The sequence below is a fragment of the Cervus elaphus genome, chromosome 5 (genome assembly GCF_910594005.1).
Source record: "Cervus elaphus chromosome 5, mCerEla1.1, whole genome shotgun sequence".
NCBI classification, from domain to species: Eukaryota; Metazoa; Chordata; class Mammalia; order Artiodactyla; family Cervidae; genus Cervus; species Cervus elaphus.
In genome coordinates this window covers 118532069-118555077 of record NC_057819.1, presented here as the reverse complement: position 1 = coordinate 118555077, position 23009 = coordinate 118532069, and the positions used below count along the sequence as shown (strand labels likewise).

The window sequence follows — 23009 nt, the reverse complement described above, 5'->3', positions numbered from 1 at the left end:
AGCTGGGTATTTGAGTTAGTTACCCTAGTTCAGATATTTACAACCCCCGAGGGCTGGGAACCTAATGACCTCCTTAACATACTTTGAAACTAGGAGGTCTGCCAACCAAGACAATATTTTGGGTTTCTTCCCAAAATATTTAGTCATCTAAAATTCTCACCCTGTTGAGAACCAACTTCCTGTTCAACCCCAGTCAACAACCAACATAAACAGAGGTACGATGTCAGCCCTCTGAGGGCCAAGTTGAGTATGCTCTGAACAGCTCCATTTCCCATAAACCACAGACGTCTGATGAGTGACCTCACTCCAGTAACTTCTCAGGTGTTATATAATTAGGTGTTTGTATATCTGAGTATTGATGGGTCTAAAGAGATGTCACACCTACTTTCCACACTGTCTCCCACCTTCTTCTCTAAACACACACACTATGCTTACCACACATGACCCAAAAACAACCACTACCACAACCCAAGCTGGTTATTTCCTATCCCACCAAATTACAACCTGTCTATAATTAAAGGAATGTCTGGAAAGAGGCTATGAGATCCCAATGTCTGAGTTCCCAGGGATGAAGGGTCCATCCCAGTTCTTCTGGGAAAAGCAGTTATGAATTCTCTGGAAGACTGAGGTAGGGCTGACCCTCAAACCTCAAAGTGGAATCGCCTCAATTTTACATGTCAGTATGGCCAGGACAGGTAGAAAGCCAGATCTTCAGGGGGAAAAGTAAACCTGTTAACCATCTGTCCTAAAAGGGGCGGACGGCAGATTTCCTGGAAACAGATACCAGACCAGGTGGTCTCTGAAGTGCCTTCCCAGCCACAGTGATGATGACCCATGATGGATGATGACCAGGGACGACTGGGGATGGTTAGCAGAATTGACAAGCAAAAGTACAGGAAGCCCAGTTACATTAGAATTGCAGATAAATAACAAATAACTTTTGAAGTATGTACCACATCTTGCATATTGTATTTTTTATTGAAGTATAATCACTTTACAATGTAATGTTGTGTTAGTTTCTGCTGCACAGTGAAGTGAAATCAACTATATGTACACATATATCCCCTCCCTCTTGGCCGTCCCTTCCACCCAACCCACAGCTCACCCCTCTAGGTCATCGCAGAGCACCGAGCTGAGCTCCCTGTGCTATATAGCAGCTTCCTACTAGCTATCTGTTTTACGCCTGGTAGTGTATATACTAATATGTCAATCCTAGTCTCCCAATTCGTCTCGCCCTCCCCTCCCCTCTCATGTCCACATGTCCATTCTCTATGTCTGTGTCTCTATTCTTGTCCTGGAAATAGGTTCATCCGTACCACTTTTCTAGATTCTACATATATGTGTTCATATACAATATTTGTTTTTCTCTTTCTGACTTACTTCACTCTGTATGACAGACTCTAGGTCCATCCGTATCTCTCCAAGTGACCCAGTTTCATTCCTTTCTGTGGCTGATTAATATTCCATTGTACATATGTACCATATCTTCTCCCTGAGAAAACTGTAATTCAAAAGGACACATGTACCCCAATGCCCACTGCAGCACTATTTTCAATAGCCAGGACATGGAAACAACGTAAATGTCCAAAGGCAGACATACTGTATTTTTATCAGACAACCCTATCTGGAAGTGATAAGGGCCCAGCTCAAAGGAGCTCATTCCCTGACCACTTGGCTAATGTCCAACTCTTTAGTGGTGCCCTCTTCACTGCCCCATAGTGGCTCAGCCCTTCAGAGAGAACATCTGCAAGGGCAAGAGTTAGGGAAGCAAATGAGAATAATCTCCTCCGAGACTGAGGGCCCCAGATGTTACCTTTCACTCAAAGCCAGAGCCCCTGAAAATGATTGGAAGCCATGGTGAGAGGAAAGGCAGAACTTGGAATTCAAGGCAACAAGGTAAGAAATGTAAGTCTGGGGACCTATCTCCTGATGTGGAGGAAGGGCTACACTGGCAGTAAGCCTAAAAAGTTACCTCCACTCTGATAACTAGTGATGTGTCAGCATCCCAGTTATCATCATCTTTGTTTCCCAGGACTCCAGGCAATAGATTTCAGTCTCAGAATACCAGGTCAAATGATTTTTGTGAGTGCTACAGCAGGAGCACCAGCCAGATTGTTACAGCAAAGAGATGAGGTAATGTTAAACCCCAAAGCAAGAGGACACTGCACGTTTGAGATGAGAAGGGACAAAAGTACAAATAAGGTGGGTGTGGAAAATCCATTTAACACGTTAACACAGGTGGATGAGAAAGTATGAGGAAGTCGTACTGAAACTAACCTACATCTGTGTCCCCAGATGTAATGGGTTGGCCAAGAAGTTCATTCGGATTTTTCCATCCCATCCTATGGGAAATCCTGAATGAATTTTTTGGCCAACCCAGTACATACCCAGACTCTTTCCTCTCCACTTCCCCATGTCAGTGTTCCTTTGAGTCACAAAATAAAACTAAGGTGATAGTTTTCTTTACCTTTCTTCTCCCTTATAAAGGATGAGAGCCCTGGAGAGACTGATTAACAATATCACAAATGGGGACCCCATGCTCTCCTCTACCCACGGGGAGGAAAACACCCCCAGTGACATAGATGCAGCCCTTTTCCCACTTTCAACCACTCCTGTCTTTAAGCAGCCAAAATTCTCCCAACAGATATTAAGATGTATATGAGTCTGCCTGTCTCCTGGGCATAATCCATCCTATGCATTCATTCAAAAACTGTGTATGAAGTATCTTCTCTGTAAATAACTGAGCCAGGTATAGAGATATTATAACAATAGATAAGACAGACACAATTCCTATGTTCAAGGAACATATAGTCACCTGAAGAAGACAGGAGATTAAAGAAGCAATTTTTTTCTTTGACTGAGGTTTGTGGGATCTTAGTCCCCCAACCAGGCACCGTACCTGGGCCCCTGGCAATGGAAGCACAGAGTTTTAACCACTGGACCACCAGGGAATTCCCTAAAGAAGTAATAGAAGAACTTAGCCGGTCTAAAGGGAAGCACAGTGACCCAATGCAACGGGTGCAAGTTCGATGCCTGGTCGGGGAGCCAAGATCCCACATGCCTTGTAGCTAAAAAAAACAAAACATAAAACTGAAGTAATATTGTAGCAAATTCAATAAAAACTTTCAAAATGGTCTACACCAAAAAACAACCAGGGGCGGGGGGTGGGGGGCGGTGGAAGCACAGCTCCTCTGAAAATCAAAGATGTGTACCAAATCTAATCATCAGAATGGATGCTGGAGGAGGTCTGAGATGGCTCATCTGGGAAGTGGTATGTCTAAAACATCAGGGAATATGTCACAATTACCAGGAGCACTAACAAGGAACAGAGAGGCATTGGCTTGTAGAAGTAAGACAGGGTTCAGAACTCTGGATTTTTTAACAAGGGAACATACTAAAGTTCAAGAACCACTGCCCTCAAGCAGGGACCAGCAAACAACAGCCCAGTGAGCCAAATGCGGCTGGCCACCTGTTTTGGTAAACACAGTCAGATGCCTTCATTTGCATATAGTCTACGGCAGCTTTCTTGCTATGTGTCAGAGTTGAGTAGTCACCGCAGACACCATCTGGTCCACAAACCCTAAAATATTTAACATCTGGCCCTTTACAGAAAAAGTTTGCTGGCCCCTGGTCTAAAGAATGATTTGAAGACACTCCTACAGCTGTGAAGAATGTCAAGTGACCAACTGATTTAGCCTCTGCCTTCAGAGATTTTTCCTTCATTCCAGAAAGTTCTGGCCCACCCCTCCCATCCCCCATCCCCACTATACCATAGGCCTTATGCCCCTGCAGCGTCATGACTGCTTTACATGCCTGTGAATACCACACCTGCCTTATTTACTATTACATCTCCAGCACCTAGCCCACGCCTGATGTATAAGTACTCAAAAATACTGTCTAATGATTGGGACTTCTCCAGCAGTCCAGTGGTTAAGACTCCGCCTTCCAACACAGGGGACAAAAGTTCGATCCCTGGTCAGGGAATTAAGATCCCACATGCTGAGTGGTGTGGTGAAAAAAAAAGTCTTATGATTCATACCTTCATCTGTTGTTTAAGGGAGAGAAAGGAGATAAAGAAAATAAGGAGAAACAAGCAAATCTACTGCGCTGGATGGTGACAAACCTGTGGTGGGTGTATGACACAATGGGCTCTCCTGCCTCCAGAGGGTCCTGAGAGCAAGCATTAACTTTTCAGTGTTGGAGGCAGCCTCACATCCTTCACCACATCACATGGTAACTGGTAAGGTGAAGACCTCAAACCTCAGGCCTTCCTCTGAAGCAGCAAGCAGCTTGTTCCTGGCAACCATTTAACTCTTAGTAGAGCAGATGCCTTGTGCTGAAAAGTGCTAGAATTTAAATTCCTTACCTCTTCCTTACAACGTCACCTCAAAAAATACCAGGCTATCATCTGTTCCTTGAGCTCCACACCTACCCTCTTCCTCTCCTTACCCACCTTCTTATTCTTCTATCGCCTCAATTAGCAGGTCATTTTCTTGCTAATGTCTGTATTTATATACCCCACACTCAGATGACAAGCCCTGATCTATCACTTGTAAGATCAGGTTTCACCTGGATGTTCTGTTTAAGAGGAGTGATGGATGGAACTGGCTGTCTAATATGGTCTCACTCTCCCTCGGGGAAGGGTCGGGACCCTCGGGGTTCACTCACCTGGCTCTTCTACCACATACAAAATGGACTTTCCACTGGAGTCTTCATAGTACTGGAATCTGACGACACAGTCATCCTCATTCTTGTAGGTACAATTCACAGCATCCTTGCCAGTGTCCTCTGGGAGAGGAGGAAAGATGGGAGAATGAAAAACAGGTCAGTCCCTGAAAGATGGAGCCACCCCAAATCCAGTCTTAAGACTTCTGGGAAAGCATGTGACAGGAAACCCTATGTCTGACATTAGGCAATATGCTTGGAGATGGCTGTCGTGCCTGGCAATTGCTTCTAGATGACTCTCACTGCTGTATTCGTACTCTGTCCCTCACAAAGTACTTTTGGGTTCTTATTCCTTCCTCTGGAAGGGATATGACATAACAGTATTACAGTCTGATTCAAAGCCTGGCTCTATCATCTCCCAGCTGTGTGATCTTGGGTAAGTTATCTGACCTCATCGAATCTCTTTCTTCTTCTATAGCAGAAAAGATACCTTCACTCACAAGGATGGTTGAGAATCAAACAGCATAAACCACCTAACACACAGTGGGTGTTCCCTTTCCTCTCTTTCCTTTCTCTGTTTGCTCAATGATTCCCAATAGTTTGCTTGCTCAACCCTTACATTTCTTCTATTTCTGCTTCCTATCCAGTGTTCCTCCACAGAGCCATCTCTTTTTCTCTGACTCTCATCATGTCTTGTTGGCTTCATCCCTTCCAATTCTAAAACCTGTTATTCTGACTGTGATACTAAGGGTTACCCTCCACCAACTGTGCGATGCCCTCCACCAGCTTTACCAGATGGATAAATCTGACACATGATGAGATTAAGCAAATGTACCAAGGTCAGACAGCAAATAAGTAATGGAGCAGGACTAGGACATGAGTCTCAAAGCGCATCCTACAGAGCCTTCAGTAAACCAGTGGTATTACAGAGCAATGCAAAGAGTAAGGATTTCAGGATTTAGTTCCAACCTTAACTCACCACTAATTTGCTTTGTGAAAGCGACAACTTTCTTGAGACTCAATTTTCTTATCCTCAAAAATGAAATTAATGATAGTACTAAGTTCTACTTTACTAGGTTATTGGGAGAAGAATAAGATAATGTTCACAAAAAGATACTTTTGTCATTTGTATAAGTTATAAAACTCCATACAAAGAAGCATTTATTTTTATGATTATCATGGTGGAAGATGGGGGTACTTATCAACTAACTTGTGATACTCATCTAGTCTAGATGATAAAAATCCCTCCTATCAGCAGCCTCTTCCATCTAAGCTAATCATAGCAAGCCTGGTCTCCTCCAGAGGAAAAACGGCCTCTTCAAACTCAATTCCCAAATCACTATTAGTCCAGACCCACGTCAGACATTAGCCAAAGGATCCAGAGATCTGACTCTTTCCCAAAGCACCCCCACCCTGAAGCTGGCTGGCTAGCTGTGTCTTCCTGTGGCTCTCACTGAACATATCTTTCCTTCCTTCATGTGAGATCGCTATCTCTCAGCATCACCCAACGTCTAACTGACCTAGATAACTACATCAGATATGTGACAGCAGCAAAGAGCAACTCCTTTTAAGTCAAGATGAAGTACCAACCAGAATAACTGCAGGCAAGAGTTTTGTTCCTCACTGTATTTCTGTCTTATGCCAGGAGGGGCTCCCAGGAGCCAAAAGGACTTCAGGCTAATAATTTTGGCTCCAAATCCATAAAGGTGAAGGTTTCTCTCTATATCTGCAGAGCTGTATGCTGGACCTTGCTTAACATTCTGAGGTAAACTTGTGTGTTCATTCGTTCAGTCATGTCCCACTCTTTGCGGCCCCGTGGACTGTAGCCCACCGGGCTCCTCTGTCCATGGAATTTTCCAGGCAAGAATACTGGAGTGAGTTGCCATTTCCTATTCCAGAGGATCTTCCCAACCCAGGACTCGAATCCATGTCTCTTGCATCTCCTGCATTGGCAGGCAGATTCTTTACCACTGAGCCACCTGGAAACCCCTTAGTAAATGCTTACTGTCCTACTAAACTAAGGTTATCATGGGCAACTACTTCTTCACTCTGTGCCTCAGTTTCTTCACCTGTAAAATGGAGTACATCATCTTTCTTTCCTTGGGGTAGTAAAGCTAGGTTTGCCAGATTTATACATACTTTAAAAGTTCTTTGCAGGATTTTGCTGAGCCCATGGGCTCTAGGAAGTAAAAGCTGAGGAGACTGCTGAACACATTTGCAGAGATGCAGAAAGGCTCTCAGGGAAGCTAGCTTTTAGGAAGGACCTACTGCGTATCAGGCCTACACAGTATACCTTTGAGGTAGGAATTACTCTTCCATTTTACAGAGGAGAGTTGGAAAGTTTCTGGGGTTAAACTGGAAAACTCTAGAACGTGGGTGTGCATAACTCTATGGCTTGCTGAACTTACTAAGTTCCTTCACAGGCTCAATCTCATCACGACAATAACGGTTGCAGGTATTTTCCTCGTTGAGGGTTCCCCGGTTAAACTTCTTACATTCCACACACTCCCTAAAAGAGAGGGGACACAGGGGTGAAGGCAGGGAAGGAAGAACCCTAAGTGTGCTACAGTCTGGCTCTGCCTGCCATATACCCAGAAAGCTGCCCCTCCCCCAGAAAATAGACACAAAAATAAAAACATTTGTAAGACAACCTTGGGGGACCCAGAAAGTCACATCTGGAGTTCAGGGGTGGGACTGCCCTCCTAACGGATAGCTAAGGCTAGGTAGGCAGAGGCCTCCAGGAACTTTATTAAACTTCTTTATGTCCCATCCAAGACTGTGACAGGAGGGTGAACCCTATGCCACTTCTGGGAGCCCTAAAGTCAGAATCGGTCTCATAATTCCGGGGCCTGGTACACAACAAAAATGTCAGTCCCTTATTCAAAAATTAGTAGGGGGCTTCCCTGGTGGTCCAGTGGTTGGGAGTCTGCTGACAATGCAGGGGACACAGGTTCGATCCTTGGTCCGGGAGGATCCCACATAACACAAGGCAGCTAAGTCCTTGCACAACTACTGAGCCTGCCTGCTGCGACTGCTGAAGCCTGTGCTCCCTAGAGCCTGTGCTCCGCAACAAGAGAAGACACCGCAATGAAAAGCCCGCATGCCACAACTAAGGAGTGGCCCCCACTCACCACAAGTAGAGAAAGTCCTTGTGCAGCAATGAAGACCCAGTGCGGCCATAAATAAATAAATAATTTTTTTAAAAAATTAGGAAGAATTTCAAAACAGTGGTAGCAGGGCATTAAACAAAATGTGAGGCCCTTCTAAGTACAGGGTGCTGTACCAATACGCAGGCTGCATACCCATGAGTCCAGCCCGGCTAAAGCAGTAAGAGAAACAGTGGGGCCATGGACTGGGGTTGAGGGGGGCTTCCTCTGCCCCCAGACGAATGATGTTTATAGTGGTGAACATCTCCTGTTTCACACAGTAGCCTTCATAATCCCGGCCCCACCTCCTTCACAAAATCAGAACCTCAGCACTGGAACATTCCCCAGGAGTCACCTAATTTAGCCTTCCTCCCAACTCAGGGATTCAGGATCCTGCCTAAAAGAGAGGTTTCTCCAACTGCAGTCCAGCTGGTACCACTCGGTTCCCTTAACCCTTGGCTCTATCTCCAACTTTCCCTTAAGTGTTCAATGGAAAGATGAAAGCTAGCCATTTGCTGGAACAGACTCCCCTCTCTCTAAAGCTCTGGTGAGTGAGAGGCAGAACCTGCACAGTGTGGGGGACCCTCTCCCCCATCCCAGACACCCAACTCTCTCCAGCTCACGTCTTGCCCACTCACTTCTTAAAGGTGCAGGCATCGGGGCAGGTGGGACACTTCTCACAGGTGTCCCCGTAGGAGCCGGGCTGGATGCAGACACAGCTGCCGCACTCACACTTGCCCCGCCCGCTGCACAGCAACCCGTTGCTGGACATGCAGGTGTCCGTGCGCGTGGTACAGTTGCAGTAGTAGCCGGTCCAGTCGGAGTCACATAGGCAGTCCCCGCAGCTGCACTGGCCATGGCCTGAAAACACACAGCCCAAGGGGGCCGACCGGTCAGTGAGGCCCCCACTCCAGGACGGTATCCGGGGCTTTACCTCTCATCACCCTCTTCACATCACCACACTTCCACCTCCACACTGAGCTATTCACCATCTTCTACCCTGTTCTCATAGCCTCACGCTTCTCTGCCTGCTGTTCCCTCTGCTTAGATGCCCTTTCATCCTGAGACCACTACCGAACTCCTACTCATCCTTTAAAGCCCAATTCAAATGTTCCTTCCTCTCTGAAACTTTTTTCTGACCTCCCCAGGCCAAATCAACTGTCTGCCCATGTACTCTCTCAGTATTTATAGATACCTTTATTTCAACCCTGATGTTCAACCCATTTGCTTGCTTATCTGTTTCTTTCTGGATGGTGAGCTCCCTGATGGGGGAGCACATATTATATTTATTTTTCCATCAATAGTGATTAGTATAAAATCTTACACACAGTAGGTGTACAACTAATGCAATTTCTTATTTATTCATTCAACAAATATTTACTGAGCTCATACCACATCTTGAGCACTGGGGACTCAATGGTGAACAAGACAGGCAAGATACCTACTATCATAGATCTTATCTCCTCTAGTTAAATTCATAGAAAATACACACAAATCTTCACCAACATATGCCCTTCGTTGGGTTACCATAGTTTGCAAAGAGCTGCCAGCCTTACTAGGAAAGACTTATTTGCTTCCCTACCTGAATATAGGAACAGGAGAGAGAGATGGGGTAAGGGTAGGGGTTAGATTGCTTAAATGCAGGCATTAACTCTCAACACTATATTCCCCTAATAATCATTTACCAAGGCTTTAAAACTTGGCTCCTAAATCCTGCAGAAAGGTGACTCATTCTCCAGGACTCTGAATCAGGAAGAAGTGGATGAATAATAAAAATCTGATTGTTAATCAGAGGAAAGGCAGGGAGCAAGGGGGAAATAACATGAATTGATCTGAAAATCAAGCCATTGTGTGAGCAGATGGGCTCCAGGATGGTGGAGGAGAGGATGGTACACAGCCAGGCTCAAATAGCAATGAGCTGGCTACCCAGTGATCCAGTGGGTCTGATTAATATCTCTTAGCCACTATAGGTCCCTCTGGATGGTATCACCCACTAAAGGATGAGTGATACCAGCATAATCCTCTAGGAACCACACTGGCATTCAAGGCTCAGACACACCTTCACTATGTGTGTCTGTTTCCCAAGAAGGATGGGAAACATAACCTCAATGACCCCAGCTGCCAAATATTGGGTTGGTCAAAAAGTTCGTTGGGGTTTTTCCATATCATCTTATGGTAAAAACCCAAATGAACTTTCGCCAACCTGATACATCTAGAGCAGCTGTCCCCAGTCTTTTTGGCACCATGGTCAAAAGTGGAAGACATCATGTTTTCGTGGAAGACAATTTTTCCACAGGCTGGGGTAGAAGGATGGTTTTGTGATGATCCAAGCCTGGTACATTTATTCTGTACTTTATTTCTAACATTATTACAGCAGCTCCACCTGAGATCATCAGGCCTTAGATCCCGAAGATCGGGGACCCCTGATCTAGAGAGTAGAGATACTGGGCTGGTAGAAGGAGGAAGAAAGAAGATAGACTGCATTTTGAGATTGGGTTCCCTATTAGTATGACTTGTGGTGAGCATTCTTGTCCCAGCAACTTCTTGGGGATGCAGAAGGGAAGGAGGGAAGCAGGACAGGTCAGGAGTCAAATGCTGGCAGGGAGACTTCCCTGGTGGTCCAGCGGTTAAGATATCGCCTTCCAACGCAGGGAGAGCGGGTTCAATCCCTGGTTGGGGAGCTAAGATCCCACATGCCCCGTGGCCAAAAAACCATATTGTAACAAAGTCAATAAAGATTTTAAAAATGGTCCACATCAAAAAAAAAAAAAAAAGCTGGCAGGAATGTAGTCTCAGCCTGACAACTCCCCTCAGCCTGACCCCATGGCAGGCTGATGGGCATGACCGGCACCACAGCAACCTTGAGGCAAAGGGACCGGCCTTGTGTAAGCCCTTGTCCACCAGTCATCGGCCAAGGTCTGAGGGCCATCCAGCTCTTGTGAGCTGAAAATAATTCTCCAGAGAAGGTACAATTGTGAGGTATTCTCAGCAGCCCTACCAGCGGCGGGGGGATGGGTGGGCCAGCCGAGTGGGACCCCCACAGTGTCCTCTACACCCAGCTTTTGACCATGCCTCCTGGATAAGGAAAAGCGGACACCACAGAGGCCTGGCAGCACTCAGAGGCCTCAGTCTCCTCAGAAACCCTTGTCTCATAGTGTTTCCTTTGTGAGGCTAAACAAAGTAATCTTTGAGAAGACGGCCCGCAGGCCAGCCCGGGAGTGAGGTTGGGAGTGGATAGTGGCAGGCCAGCGCCAGCAGGCTGACTGCAAGGCTCCAGCAGGGTCAAGCTTTAAAAGGAAACCACAGTGCAGTAATGTCACAGGACTGGCATCCCTCCAGCAAAAGGGGTTCACAGGAAAGTCGGGGGAGGAGAGTGGCAAATGAAGCAAAAATGTGAGAAAGAGGAGGGAGGTAGAGAAGAAGGTGGCCCAGGAGGCGTGGGGGAGGGGAAGGAAAGGGAGGAGCAGGGGTCTCAGGTCAGAGGTCAGGCAGTCACTCCCCGCATACAGATTGACCTTCTGGGCTGACACATCACTCCGCTGCCCTCCTCTATGGGCCAGCCCTTCCTCTGACTTCCCATTTCCTCCATGAAGCCCCCCAGGGGTCCCCTGTCCACAGTGAGTCTCTCTATAACACTCACTGAGGACACTTCCCTTCCGGGATCTGGCAGGTTCTGCCTTGTGCTGTGAATTCTCCGTGGGTAAGTTTATGACAAAACTGTATTATTCATGCTTCTCTCTCTCTTTTTCTTTTTTTGGCTGTGCCAGGTCATAGTTGTGGCATGAAGACTCTTAGTTGTGGCATGCAAGATCTAGTTCCCTGACCAGGGATCGAACCTGGGCCGCCCTGCATTGGGAGTTTGGAGTCTTAACAACTGAACCACCAAGGAAGTCCCTTATTCATGCCTCTCTATCCCACAACACTATGGCACACAGCACAGAACCTGGCTCACACGGGTGCCTGACCAGCATTCACGTGAGAGTCAATTCCTAGGCAGGTTGATAAGAAGTCCGGGGGTCCCCAGGGAGACAGGGATCTGGGATTCTCAAGGAGGAGAAAAGGACAAACTTTTTTTCCTTCTACATTCTTTAGGATTATATAACAATAATGTATCCTGCTTGAGGACAGTTTTTGGAAAAAAACCTTGATGTGACAGGGGAAGAGTCCCTTGAGGACAAGGATGCACGCCCTGACGTTTGAGGGGTGCTGATACCATGAAACCACAAAGACCATGCCTCCAGCAGGGAGGAGGGGACAGAGACAGCCAGGAGCTGGGACCATGGCCGAGTCATTGCGCTCCCGAGCCCCTGCTTGAGCAAAGAAGAGACCAGGCCGGCAGCTCTGGGCAGGGAGGGACAACGATGAGCTGGGCTACAAGCCCCGCCAGCTTAGGAACCACTCATGACCCCTGTGCACCCATACGGACCGAGGGCCTGGCACAGGGCAGGTGTTCAGCGAGCATGTGTCCCTGGAGGATGTGATGACGGCACCAGAGGGTCCAGACCTGAGGCCGGCGGGCACCCAACACCCTGGCAGGAAGAGAGAGGGAGGCCTCAGAGCTACAGTGGCTGCCTGGGCTTCCCTCGTGTGACGGGCTGGAGCTCACTGAGCTGTTCCTGCGCGGCTGGGAGGCAGGAATCAGGGCTGCTGACCCGGGGCCTTTGTTCTGTGGCTTCAGTGGGGCGGGCGGCCAAAGGAAACACACCCTGCCTGGGATCCCTCCCACACACCCCACATCAGACCAGGAACAGTCAGCCCATAGAGTAGCAGCGGGCCTCCCTCCCACCCTGGTGCCATCGTGGTCCATGTGTAAGCCTTTCCTGGGGGGAACTTTCTTTCCCTCAGACCCAACCTTCTCCTCATGTGTCTCCCACGTCAAATTTAACCATTCCCTTTGGTGCCTGGAATATGACATGTGTGTTTGTACTTAGTCACCCAGTCGTGTCCAACTCTTTGCAACCCCATGGTCTGGAGCCCGCTAGGCTTCTCTGTCCATGGGATTCTCCAGGCAAGAATACTGGAGTGGGTTACCATACCCTCCTCCAAGGGATCTTCTCAACCCAGGGATCGAACCCAGGTCTCCGGCCTTGCAGGTAGATTCTTTACTGTCTGAGCCACCAGGGAAGCCCTGAATATGACACAAATACTATTAAATATTAGAAGGCAGTAGTCCCCAACCTTTTTGGCACCAGGGATGGGTTTCACAGAAGACAGTTTTTCCATGGACTGGGGTTTGGGGGGATGGTTTGGGGATGATTCAAGAGCATTCCATTTACTCTGCCCTTTATTTCTGTTGTTAATCCATCAGCTCCACCTCAGATTATCAGGCCTTGGATCCCGGATGTTGGGGACCGCTATGAGAAAGAACTGAAACTCCTGCCTCACTCCTGAATTCAAATTGCTGGGTGTCTCTGTGTGTCCGTGCATATCTGATCTCTCTTTCCCCTAATCTCTCTGATATCAATTTTTTGTTATAAGAAGATATTTAATTTGATCTGTCTCAAATGCTATAACATATTACAGCAAATTGAAGATTTTAACATTCTAGGAACAGTATTTCTTTTCTCTGATGTCATTTTTCTCCAGTCTCTCAAATTTTGTTGACTTCAGTAAACAATGTTGTAGGTAATAGATAGAAGCCATTTTTATATTTCTTGGGTATGCTTTAGAATGACACACATTTACCTTTCTCCTCAAGCTTTCCTAAAGGCCAATGTTAAAGTGAACACCTACCCAGATTAGCTAATCTACCCAGATTAGCTCCACTAGTTAGAACCCCAGTGCAAGTGAAGCCAATCTGGGTCATAGGTTTGATCACCCCAGAAGCCAATGATAATCTCTGTTCGATTGGCCACACAATACAACTGCAAACTGGTCCCAACCAAATTGCAGATATCTTCAGTCTATCTCTCACAATGGGGATTAAGCCGCAGTGACTACAGCCCAGCAAAAATGCATCCCTAGTGCTCAGGAACAACTCAGACTGCCTAACTGCCTCTGGGAGTGTTGTCAGTATGTCTGCAGATAAGAATTATGTTAACTTACTTGGACTTCTTCTAGCTGGGGAAGTACCCCAGGAGTGGACTTTGGGGTAGGGAGAAACCAGCTTGAGATTATCATGGGCCTCAGGATTTTACTGAATTTTGTCATGAGGTAGACAACAATTCAGTATCCTGCAGGTAGGAGGATTCAAACTCATAATCCCCAGCCTGCCGTCTGGGACTGTCTGTGACAGCACCCCAGAAAATATCTGTGCTGTGCAATAGGGTGGCAACTAGCCACACATGGCCCCTGAGGAACACAGAAACTAATTTTTTTAATTTAATTTGATTTAAACTCTGTACTTAAGCTTTAATTAAACTTGATTCATTTAAAATAGCCACCATTTTGGACTGTAGAGATCTAGAGTACAAAAAGTAATAATATACCAACAGTGATAATAAAATAGTACCAACACTTAATAAGAGCTTACTATTTTTCAGTCACTCTCCTAAGTGTACTGGCTCATTAAATGTGCTCCAATATCTTGCAAAGACACTACTTGTTTTCCACATGTTGTGTGATGAAAAAATAAATTCATGTTAAATAATTACTAACTTCACTACATATTCTGACATCATGTAGTTTCCAAATCTATGTATACTAAAATTTTAATTATCATTAGTCAGTGGTTTTGGGTTTTTTTAAAGCAAAAAAAGAGTTGGAGGACTTTCCTGGTGGTCCAAGTGGTTAAGACTCCACCCTTCCAATGTAGGGGAGGTGGGCAAGTTTCAACCCCTAGTCAAAGAACTAAACTAAGATACCTCATGATGTGGCCAGAAAAAAAAAAAAAAAAACTTTTTTAATGTAAAAAAGGGGTTGAATCATATCCTCAAAAAGGTTAGAAACCAGTGACTTAAAATGTGAGCTGAAGGGCAGATGAGAGAAAAGAAAAAAAGTATCCTCACTTTTGATTTTCCCCACTCTTTCCCACCCTCTTTTAAGAGAGAAGCCCCCTGAAAGCAGACACTCATTTCCTTCCTTGTGTCCCTTGATAAAGGACAGAGGGAGCTGAGGGGAATGAAAGAGAACCTCGCTTCTGTTTCCTGCCCTTGGAGTGGAACACCATCGGCTCCCTCTGCCCCCGAGCCACCCTGTGCCCACCTCAAGCCCTAGCCTGCATCCGTTTCCAGAGGCTGCAGATGCGTGAGTGTGTGTGGATACCAGGATGGAAGGCATGTGCAATCCCACTCACCTGAGCACATCTCCCCCTTGTAGCGGACACAGGAGAAGTCGTCACACTCGCAGTACTTGCCCGTGATCTTGCCAAAGTCACTGCTGTGGCAGACGCACTGGCCACAGAGACACTCGCCCCGCTGGCTGCAGATGGGCTGGCCCTCCCGGGGGCTGCACTCGTCCTGCTGCGAGGGGCGGTAGTCCTCTTCCGAGCACTCGCACTGGGACCCCAACCAGCCAGGCCCACAGCGGCACACCCCACACTCAAAGGTCCCATTGCCATTGTTGCAGCGGGGGCTATGAGGCTCAGCCTCGGCCTGGCAGGCACAGTCACAGTCGAAAGTGACCTGCACGGTGAGGCTGTCTTTGAAGCCCACAGGCTTGATGGTGAAGGACTTCTCCTTCTTCTGGGGGCAGCCACGCACTTTGGCCTCAATGCTGAAGCTCACCTGGATGGAAGGTAAGATCGTGTTCAGACACAGGGGACGCTGTTGACACTCCAGCCCTGGAGGGAAAGAAGCTGTTCCCTGCCCTGCCCAGGAATACTCAAACTGGGTGTCCTGTCCCCTGCAAGCCAAAGTTCCTCAGCTTTGTCACTACCAGGGTCTGCAAAGCCAAAGCAAGAGCCTGGGGACAGTTGTGCCATTGTGACCTGCTGGCTGGGTGTAGACATGACTTATAATCACGAGATAGCTTTTTTTAAAAAGGTAAATAAACCAGTTCAAGCAGAGCAGAACCTATGATCTTATAAACACTCTGTCTTGGCCAACTAAGCTAGCTGATTACATAATATCAAGGTACACAAAGCACTATTTTGTGGCATTGTATGGTAACCATGGGGCTTCCCAGGTGGCTCAGTGGTAAAGAATCTGCCTGCCAATACAGGAGATGCAAGAGACATGGGTTCAATCCCTGAGTGGAGAAGATCTCCTGGAGAAGGAAATGGCAACCCACTTCAGTATTCTTGCCTGGAAAAGCTCATGGACAGAGGAGTCTGGCAGGCTACAGTCAATGGGGTCACAAAAGAATCAGACATGACAGCGACTAAACAACAATGGTAACCCTAACCCTAACCCATACAGTGTCACATAGTGGCCAACACAGGCTCAAGGTCTACTGTTCAATGTCTTTATTTTTATTTATTTGTTTGTTTATTTATTTATTTATTTTGGTCCCGCCTTGCAGCATACAAGATCTTAATTCCCCAACCAGGGATCGAAACCATGCACCCTGCATTGGAAGCACAGAGTGATAACCACTAGACCACCAGGGAGGGCCCTGTTCAATTTCCATATAACATTTCATCACTTGTGCAATCAAACATGTTTCATGCCAATATTTCTCACTAGGGTATGTGCACATGTGCCTATAATATAGACAGAAAGAGGGATAGATGGATGCAGATGGACATATAGACATTAAATGATACAGACATGGATGATACAACTATAGATAAGCCCCTCTTTTCTTCCCACCCCTTTCACCATCCCTCTCCCCTAACGCAGAAGCTGAGGAGAACCAACCACTAGGGGAAGGAAAGCCGCAGAGGGACTAAGGAGGCAAAATGAACATTTGCATTCTGAAATTCCATAATGGTGGGTATTTTCACCTATTCCGTTTGCTGCCAAATCTTCAGCAGCTAGGACAATGCCTGGCATGAAGTCAGGGCTCAATAAATATTTACAGATGACATTTCCATTTTACGTTGCGAAGCAAAGAAAGTCATTACCTTAGAGGAGGGTGGAAACTAGTAAAGGGCTGAAGGCAAGAAATATTATCATTTGCAATCGACGCTGCATAAACAGTCACCAAATGCAAGTTTTTAAAAATCCTGATGGGGAAGTTACTTAACGGAGAAAGTTTAGGCAACAGAAGCCTTGGAGGCCAATGTATGACAAAACCCACTGAAAAAAAAAAAGAAGCCTCGGAGGCAAAGGCTGGCAGCTCCGTTACATCTGACTTGTAGGACGTTCACGAAGAAAGTACAGGGAAGGGGTGGGTGCCCACAGAGGTTCCAGGGTACAGACCAAGGTGAGAGCCGCGCGCTGCCCCTGTCCAGCCCACCTCACCGTGTCTCCAATCTTGAGTCCGACACAAGACTTCAGCCCTGGGATGACTTCGTTGTTGAGACATGTGGCGTTGAAGGATAAGGACAGCTCCTCAGGGAGGTCACGCACTTCCAGCTCTACTTTAGAGCGGATTTTCTGAGCAAGAAAGGGCAAAAGAAGGTAAGAAAATGGGCTGAGAGGACATAAGTAGGGGCCAATTACATCCCAAGCAAAAACCACCAGGTGGTCCTGGACCCACCTGCCCTGCTAAATGCTGAGGTCCACCTCAGCTGCCACAGCATCCCTAGGAGCCTGTATCCGGCTAACCTTCCAGCCCAAGACCTGCTTTCGCTCTTTCTCCACTTATGTCTAGGTGAGTCTGGGTAAAATCTAAACCAGCTGTGCCCTCCTGCAGGCCTCACGGACTTGCAAGAAAGGAGTGTTGATACTGGTCACCTTAGGTAGTACCACTTTCTACCTAATTTTTCATCAGCCTCACATTCCCCATAATTCAGCTCCCTCTTTCCTCTGTTGTTGGAGCCCAGCTCTCCCTCAGCCTGAACCCACTCCCAGTTTCAGGGCCCTGCTCCTTAACATCATCCCCATTGTCTCTTTCCATTTCACCTTCTCTAAGCAGTTCCCCTGTTGTTCCTATGGCTCCCTCCATCCCCTCTTGAGCCATTTCCGTTGCAGAAGGCTGCATTCCTCCCAGGGCTGCCTATCACCTAGCCTCTGGAAGAACAAGAAGAAGGCAGTCAAGGCTGCATGGTGGACTAGCTGCCAGGACTCCCAAATCTGAGGCCTCCCAGGTAATGCCAAGTGCAATGGACTCTTAGCAGGTCCATTCCCAGTGTAAGACACTTACCCCATAAGCATCCACAATGAGCTGGAGAACATTGCTGGAATCAGTAGACAGAACCCCCACTGTGGTCCCTGGGATGAGCTCACTATAGTTCTAGAAAAGAAGACAAAGGTGTCTAGGGACGACTGATAAAGGTGGTGGTCTCCAAAAGCCTTCCCCAAACAGATGGAGGGTCTTGAAACGAAAACTGAGGGAGGGATGGGATATTTTACTTATCACTGCCAGGAATATATCTAGCAGTTTTTCAGCCCTGAGAAAAATTACAGAGAACCTCTCACACCCTTCTTCCCACCAAATTACTCCCCTCCACCACTGCAAACATCAACATACCCATCCTGCTAGGTTCAAGTTTGGATGAGAGAAGTTCACCAAAAGTAATCATTAGCTCCCAGGTCTTTCCTGATTGGGGACCATGGCCAAAGGTAGTCTGGGTTGGTTCCCTGAGATAGGTCCACCCATCACAGAGCCCACTCCCACTCCAGGAAGCCCCGAAGGTATAGTCACCTGGTAAAGATTGACTACACTTTCAGTCACTGCAAAAATCAAATTGATGTTTTTCTGGGATAGCTTCTCAGTCATCAGCCCCAAGGAGGGATAATCCTGTAAAAAGGGAGAATGTGGAGATTAGTTAAGAAGTAAGAAGTCTATTCACATACATCCCTGGGTTCTAAACCTTAGGACTTGGTTGATTTGGGCGATGGCCCAGACAGTGGTGGGGCTTTAACTTTTTCACCCCATGACAATGAGAGGCAAAGACAAACTCAGGTGTGAACTTGGGATAGATGAAGAGATACAGGCTTGTAGTATCAAAACTAAACATCTCTTTCTTCCTACTTAGATTTGAAGCATCCACACCAAGGAGCAGCTTTCTGGACCAGGTACTACCAGGCCTCGTCGTTTTGAAGCTTACTCCTGTTTTGTGGCTCCTGACAAATGCCTTGGCTTGGTACTCACAGTGCTCTGCCACGTGATCTCAACTTTCCTTTCCAGTCATCATGCAACCTCTCCCCCCTTTTCACTCACCACTGATCTGGCCCCCTGTCTTTCTCCCACCTAAAGTGGACTTCTTTTTGTTAATCCTCCTCCTTCCTTAGGATCCAGCTCAGGTCTCACCTTCTCCAGGAGGCGTTTCTTGACCACCCCAGTTCACGATGAGCTTTCTTCTTTTGAATACCTAAAGCCTTTATCAACTGTTTCACCTAGTTAGCATTAATCATGCACCTTCTGTTATTGGTACCATATCTTCTTGACTAAACCAAAAACTCTTTAAGAGCAGGACATTATATAGTCTTGTTAACATTCTCCAACCCCGGTAAGGGCATGCCTAGTATGTATGTGTTCAGTCACTTCCAGTTGTGTCTAATTCTTTTCTACCCCATGGACTGTAACCCGCCAGGCTCCTCCATCCATGGAATTCTCCAGGCAAGAATACTGGAAAGGGTTGCCATACTCTCCTCCAAGGGATCTTCCCAATCCAGGGATCGAACCCATGTCTCCTGCGTCTCCTGCATCGCAGGTGAGTTCTTTACCACTGAGATACTGGGGAAACCCCAAGGCCCTGCAGAGACTAGATGTCAGTCATTATAGACTCACCCATTGCTTGGTAGTGCTCAACCTGCATATGGCTGATACCAAAAACTCAAGCCAAAAAGGCAGTGCTGACAAATTACGAACATGTCTCTGGAATCCTAGACCTTTCAGGGAGCTCATGAGATCATGAAACTCAGGTTCCTGCCTTTACACAGGTGTACATTTAAGCCACCTAGATGGAGTAGTGGCTATATTGTCTTTAAGAAATGAAGAGTTCACATCTCCCCCTATATACTTAGAGTATCAGTATTCTGCAGGTCTGTACATTTTCTTTATGGTTTACTGCAATTTCTCCTGTTTCCATGTAAACTCCTTTCCTTTGTTTTACCTTCTGTGGACATAGAAAATAACTTCTAAGAAGTCTTCTCATACAGAGTAGTGGTTACCAGAGGGGAAGGGATAGAGGAGGATGAAACGGGTAAAGAGGATCAACTGTATGGTGACAGGTGGAAACTAAATTTGGGGTGGCGAGCATGGTGTAGTGTATGCAGAAGTAGAAAGATACTGATGTACACCATGAAACATATAATGTTATAAACCAACGTCACCTCAAAAAAAAAATAATTTTTAAAAAAAGTCTTCTTGGGACTTCCCTGGTGGTTCAATGGCTAAGACTCCAGGCTCTCCATGCAGGGGCCCTGGGTTCAATCCCTGGTCAGGCAACTAAGATCCCACATGCTGCAACTAAGAGTTCATATGCTGCAATGAAAATCAAAGATCTAAGTGCTGCAACTAAGAACCAATGCAGCCAAATAAATAAATAAAATATCTTTAATGATTTTCCATATTAAAAAATAATAATAATAATTTTTTAGTTTTTAACTTTAAAAAGTCTTCTCATATATCAGCTAAACCATCCTTTAGCCCTTGTATTCCAACTAAATGACTCTGAGCCCTTTATCCTTTCCTCCCAGGACTGGCTCACCATGGTTGGCCAGTCTGTCTCTTTTTGCTCTGTCTTCTTCCAATAACCACAGACAGCATGATGCTCCAAGAGGGGCTAATTTGTACACAATTACAGGATGGCCCTGCTTTCCAGCTGAACATGTAAAAATCCTCTAGGTCCATTCTGGATGCCATGATGCTGCGGGCTGGTGCTGGAGGCAGTGGGGTTATCAGTAATACTGAGCCCAGCCAGGACCACCTTTAATGGTTGTGCAGGTTGTACTCTGGATGAAGACAGGCTGCAAAGAGCCCTGAATCTTGCCCAAAGGAAGGCCTGTCATCTCCATATTTCATTTCATACACAAAGACTCTGCCTGAGTTAGGGCAGTCCTGGCCATAGTGAATAGGAACCATAAGTGGAAAAAAGAATCTCACCATGGTGGTGGAGGCAGAATAATGGTTGTCACTGCCCACATGACACTGCCCATCATTGGGCTGGACGATGCCTGCCAGCCTTCCATCCAGCGCTATATGGGTCTTGGCATCAGTGGTAAACACCAGCAAGTGGGAGGCATCATTCCTCCAGCCAATCTTCTCCTGTTTGAAAAAAAAAAAAAAAGATGAAAGACAGCAACTTTAGCTATGGCACTGGTACAAAACAAAGACCCAAGGAGTTCCTAATCTGAAGGGCTAGACATGGGCTGGAGAATGGCCTCAGTCCCAGTCCTTGGAACACAAGCTGGAGCTTGTGGAGTTGTGTTCCAACTCAGCAGTTTCTGTTCTCTTAGAAAAACAGTCTCAGAGCTCACTAGTTTAAGCAGCTGAAAGACACCTACTTCATCTCCAAATAGAACTTCTTCAATGAGAATCACACGGCCTATCCAGAAACCCACCTGCATCTGCAGAGCTGGGCTGGGCTAGAAGAAATCTTGCCTGAACATCTGCCCACTTTGCTGAGGTTAAGCGAACCCAGCCTGGACTCGGATACACTTCCAGAGAAGGTGGGGAGATGCTCTCCCCAGTAAGTATCTGGGTCCCCTAAGGTTCAAAAAAATATCAGTTCTAGCCAGGGAGCAAATACAAACAGAGGTTGTTTATCAGCAGCAACATGTGGCTCATACTGTACAAAGCTCTGCTTAGTTCCTGTCTTGTATTTCACCCAGAAATCCCCACCGTTGAGCCACTTCCTCCCCATTTTGATCTGCACCAACCACACCTGGCGCTCCACATCCTCCAAACTCACATCACAGACGGTAGCCTGCATGATGGCATCAAAACCACCCTCTGGGGCATCTCGGTTCCGTGACACACTCTGCTTCTTCACCTCCTCATTGAAGCGGGTCACCTGGTCAGTTAGTGTCAGCACGTGTTTGTAGCCAAACATGGGCAAACAGGTAGCCTTCATACTGGGGAGGGAAGGAGATGATTTAAACAGACATCTGACAAAAGATTGCAGGGAGGGGGACTTCCCTGGCAGTCCAGTGCTTCCAATACAGGGAATGCAGGTTCAATCCCTGGTCAGGGAACTAAGGGATCCCACATGCCATGCGGTGTAGCCAGGGATAGGGGTGGAGAAAAGACTGCCTGGGAAGTGGGGAGGGAAAAGAGGGAGAGAGATGTGGAAACTGGTATGCCCAGTCCAGTTCTATGCAGCTAGAATTATCCAGAGAGTTTAGACTCCAAACCCTTCAAATTACTTGGGCATCACATTGAAAGAACCTCCACCTAGCTCACAGGATAAGAGAGTGAACTGTGGAACCAGACTGCCTTGATTCAAATCCCAGTTCCTTGACTTACTAGTCATGGAACCCTAGGCAAGCTTCTCTATACCTAACCTGTAAAACAAATGAGGACATGATAGCTAGTAAGGGTTGTTGTGAAGCCTGTTGTTCAGTTGCTCAGTCGTGTCCAACTCTTTGCAACCCCACGGACTGCAGCACACCAGGCTTCCCTGTCCACCACCAACTCCCAAAGCTTGCTCAAACTCATATCCATTGAGTCAGTGATGCCATCCAACCATCAAATCCCCTTTGTCCCCTTCTCCTTCTGCCTTCAATCTTTCCCAGCAACATGGTCTTTCCCAATGAGTCAGTTCTTCGCATCAGGTGGCCAAAGTATTGGAGCTTCAGCATCAGTCCTTCCAATGAATATTCAGGACTGATTTCCTTTAGGATTGACAGGTTTGATCTCCTTGCTGTCCAAAGGACTCTCAAGAGTCTTCTCCAACACCACAGTTTGAAAGCATCAATTCTCTGGCACTCAGCCTTCTTTATGGACCAACTCTCATATCTATACATGACTACTGGAAAAACCATAGCTTTGATTACACAGACTTTTTTGACTATACGGACCTTTGTTGGCAAAGTAACGTCTCTTGTTTTTAATACACTGTCTAGGTTTGTCGTAGCTTTTCTTCCAAGGAGCAAGCGTCTTTTAGTTGTGAGGTTTAAGTGAGTTAACATGGGGAAGGTTCTCAGATCAGAGTGAGGCTCTGGTTGCTATTGGTAACACATTATAGTCAACACTTCTCTAAAGTAACATTAACATAACAATAAGCAAAAATTCATCAATAACTTTATGTCTCTGAACTATCAATAA

The 23009-nt window shown here is 46.6% G+C and overlaps 1 protein-coding gene across 1 annotated transcript in view; it reads right to left on the bottom strand.

Annotated features, from left to right (window-relative positions):
• ITGB3 (integrin subunit beta 3) overlaps positions 1 to 23009 on the bottom strand; it is a 60418-nt gene that overhangs the window by 5476 nt on the left and 31933 nt on the right. Inside the window, exons 5-13 of the mRNA XM_043904950.1 lie at positions 21655 to 21817; positions 20847 to 21008; positions 18441 to 18536; positions 17940 to 18029; positions 17096 to 17230; positions 15046 to 15475; positions 8450 to 8672; positions 7074 to 7174; positions 4669 to 4788 (exon numbers count right to left, since the gene is read on the bottom strand). Of these exons, the coding sequence (XP_043760885.1) occupies positions 4669 to 4788; positions 7074 to 7174; positions 8450 to 8672; positions 15046 to 15475; positions 17096 to 17230; positions 17940 to 18029; positions 18441 to 18536; positions 20847 to 21008; positions 21655 to 21817 (1520 nt within the window). The remainder of the gene's footprint in view (positions 1 to 4668; positions 4789 to 7073; positions 7175 to 8449; positions 8673 to 15045; positions 15476 to 17095; positions 17231 to 17939; positions 18030 to 18440; positions 18537 to 20846; positions 21009 to 21654; positions 21818 to 23009) is intronic.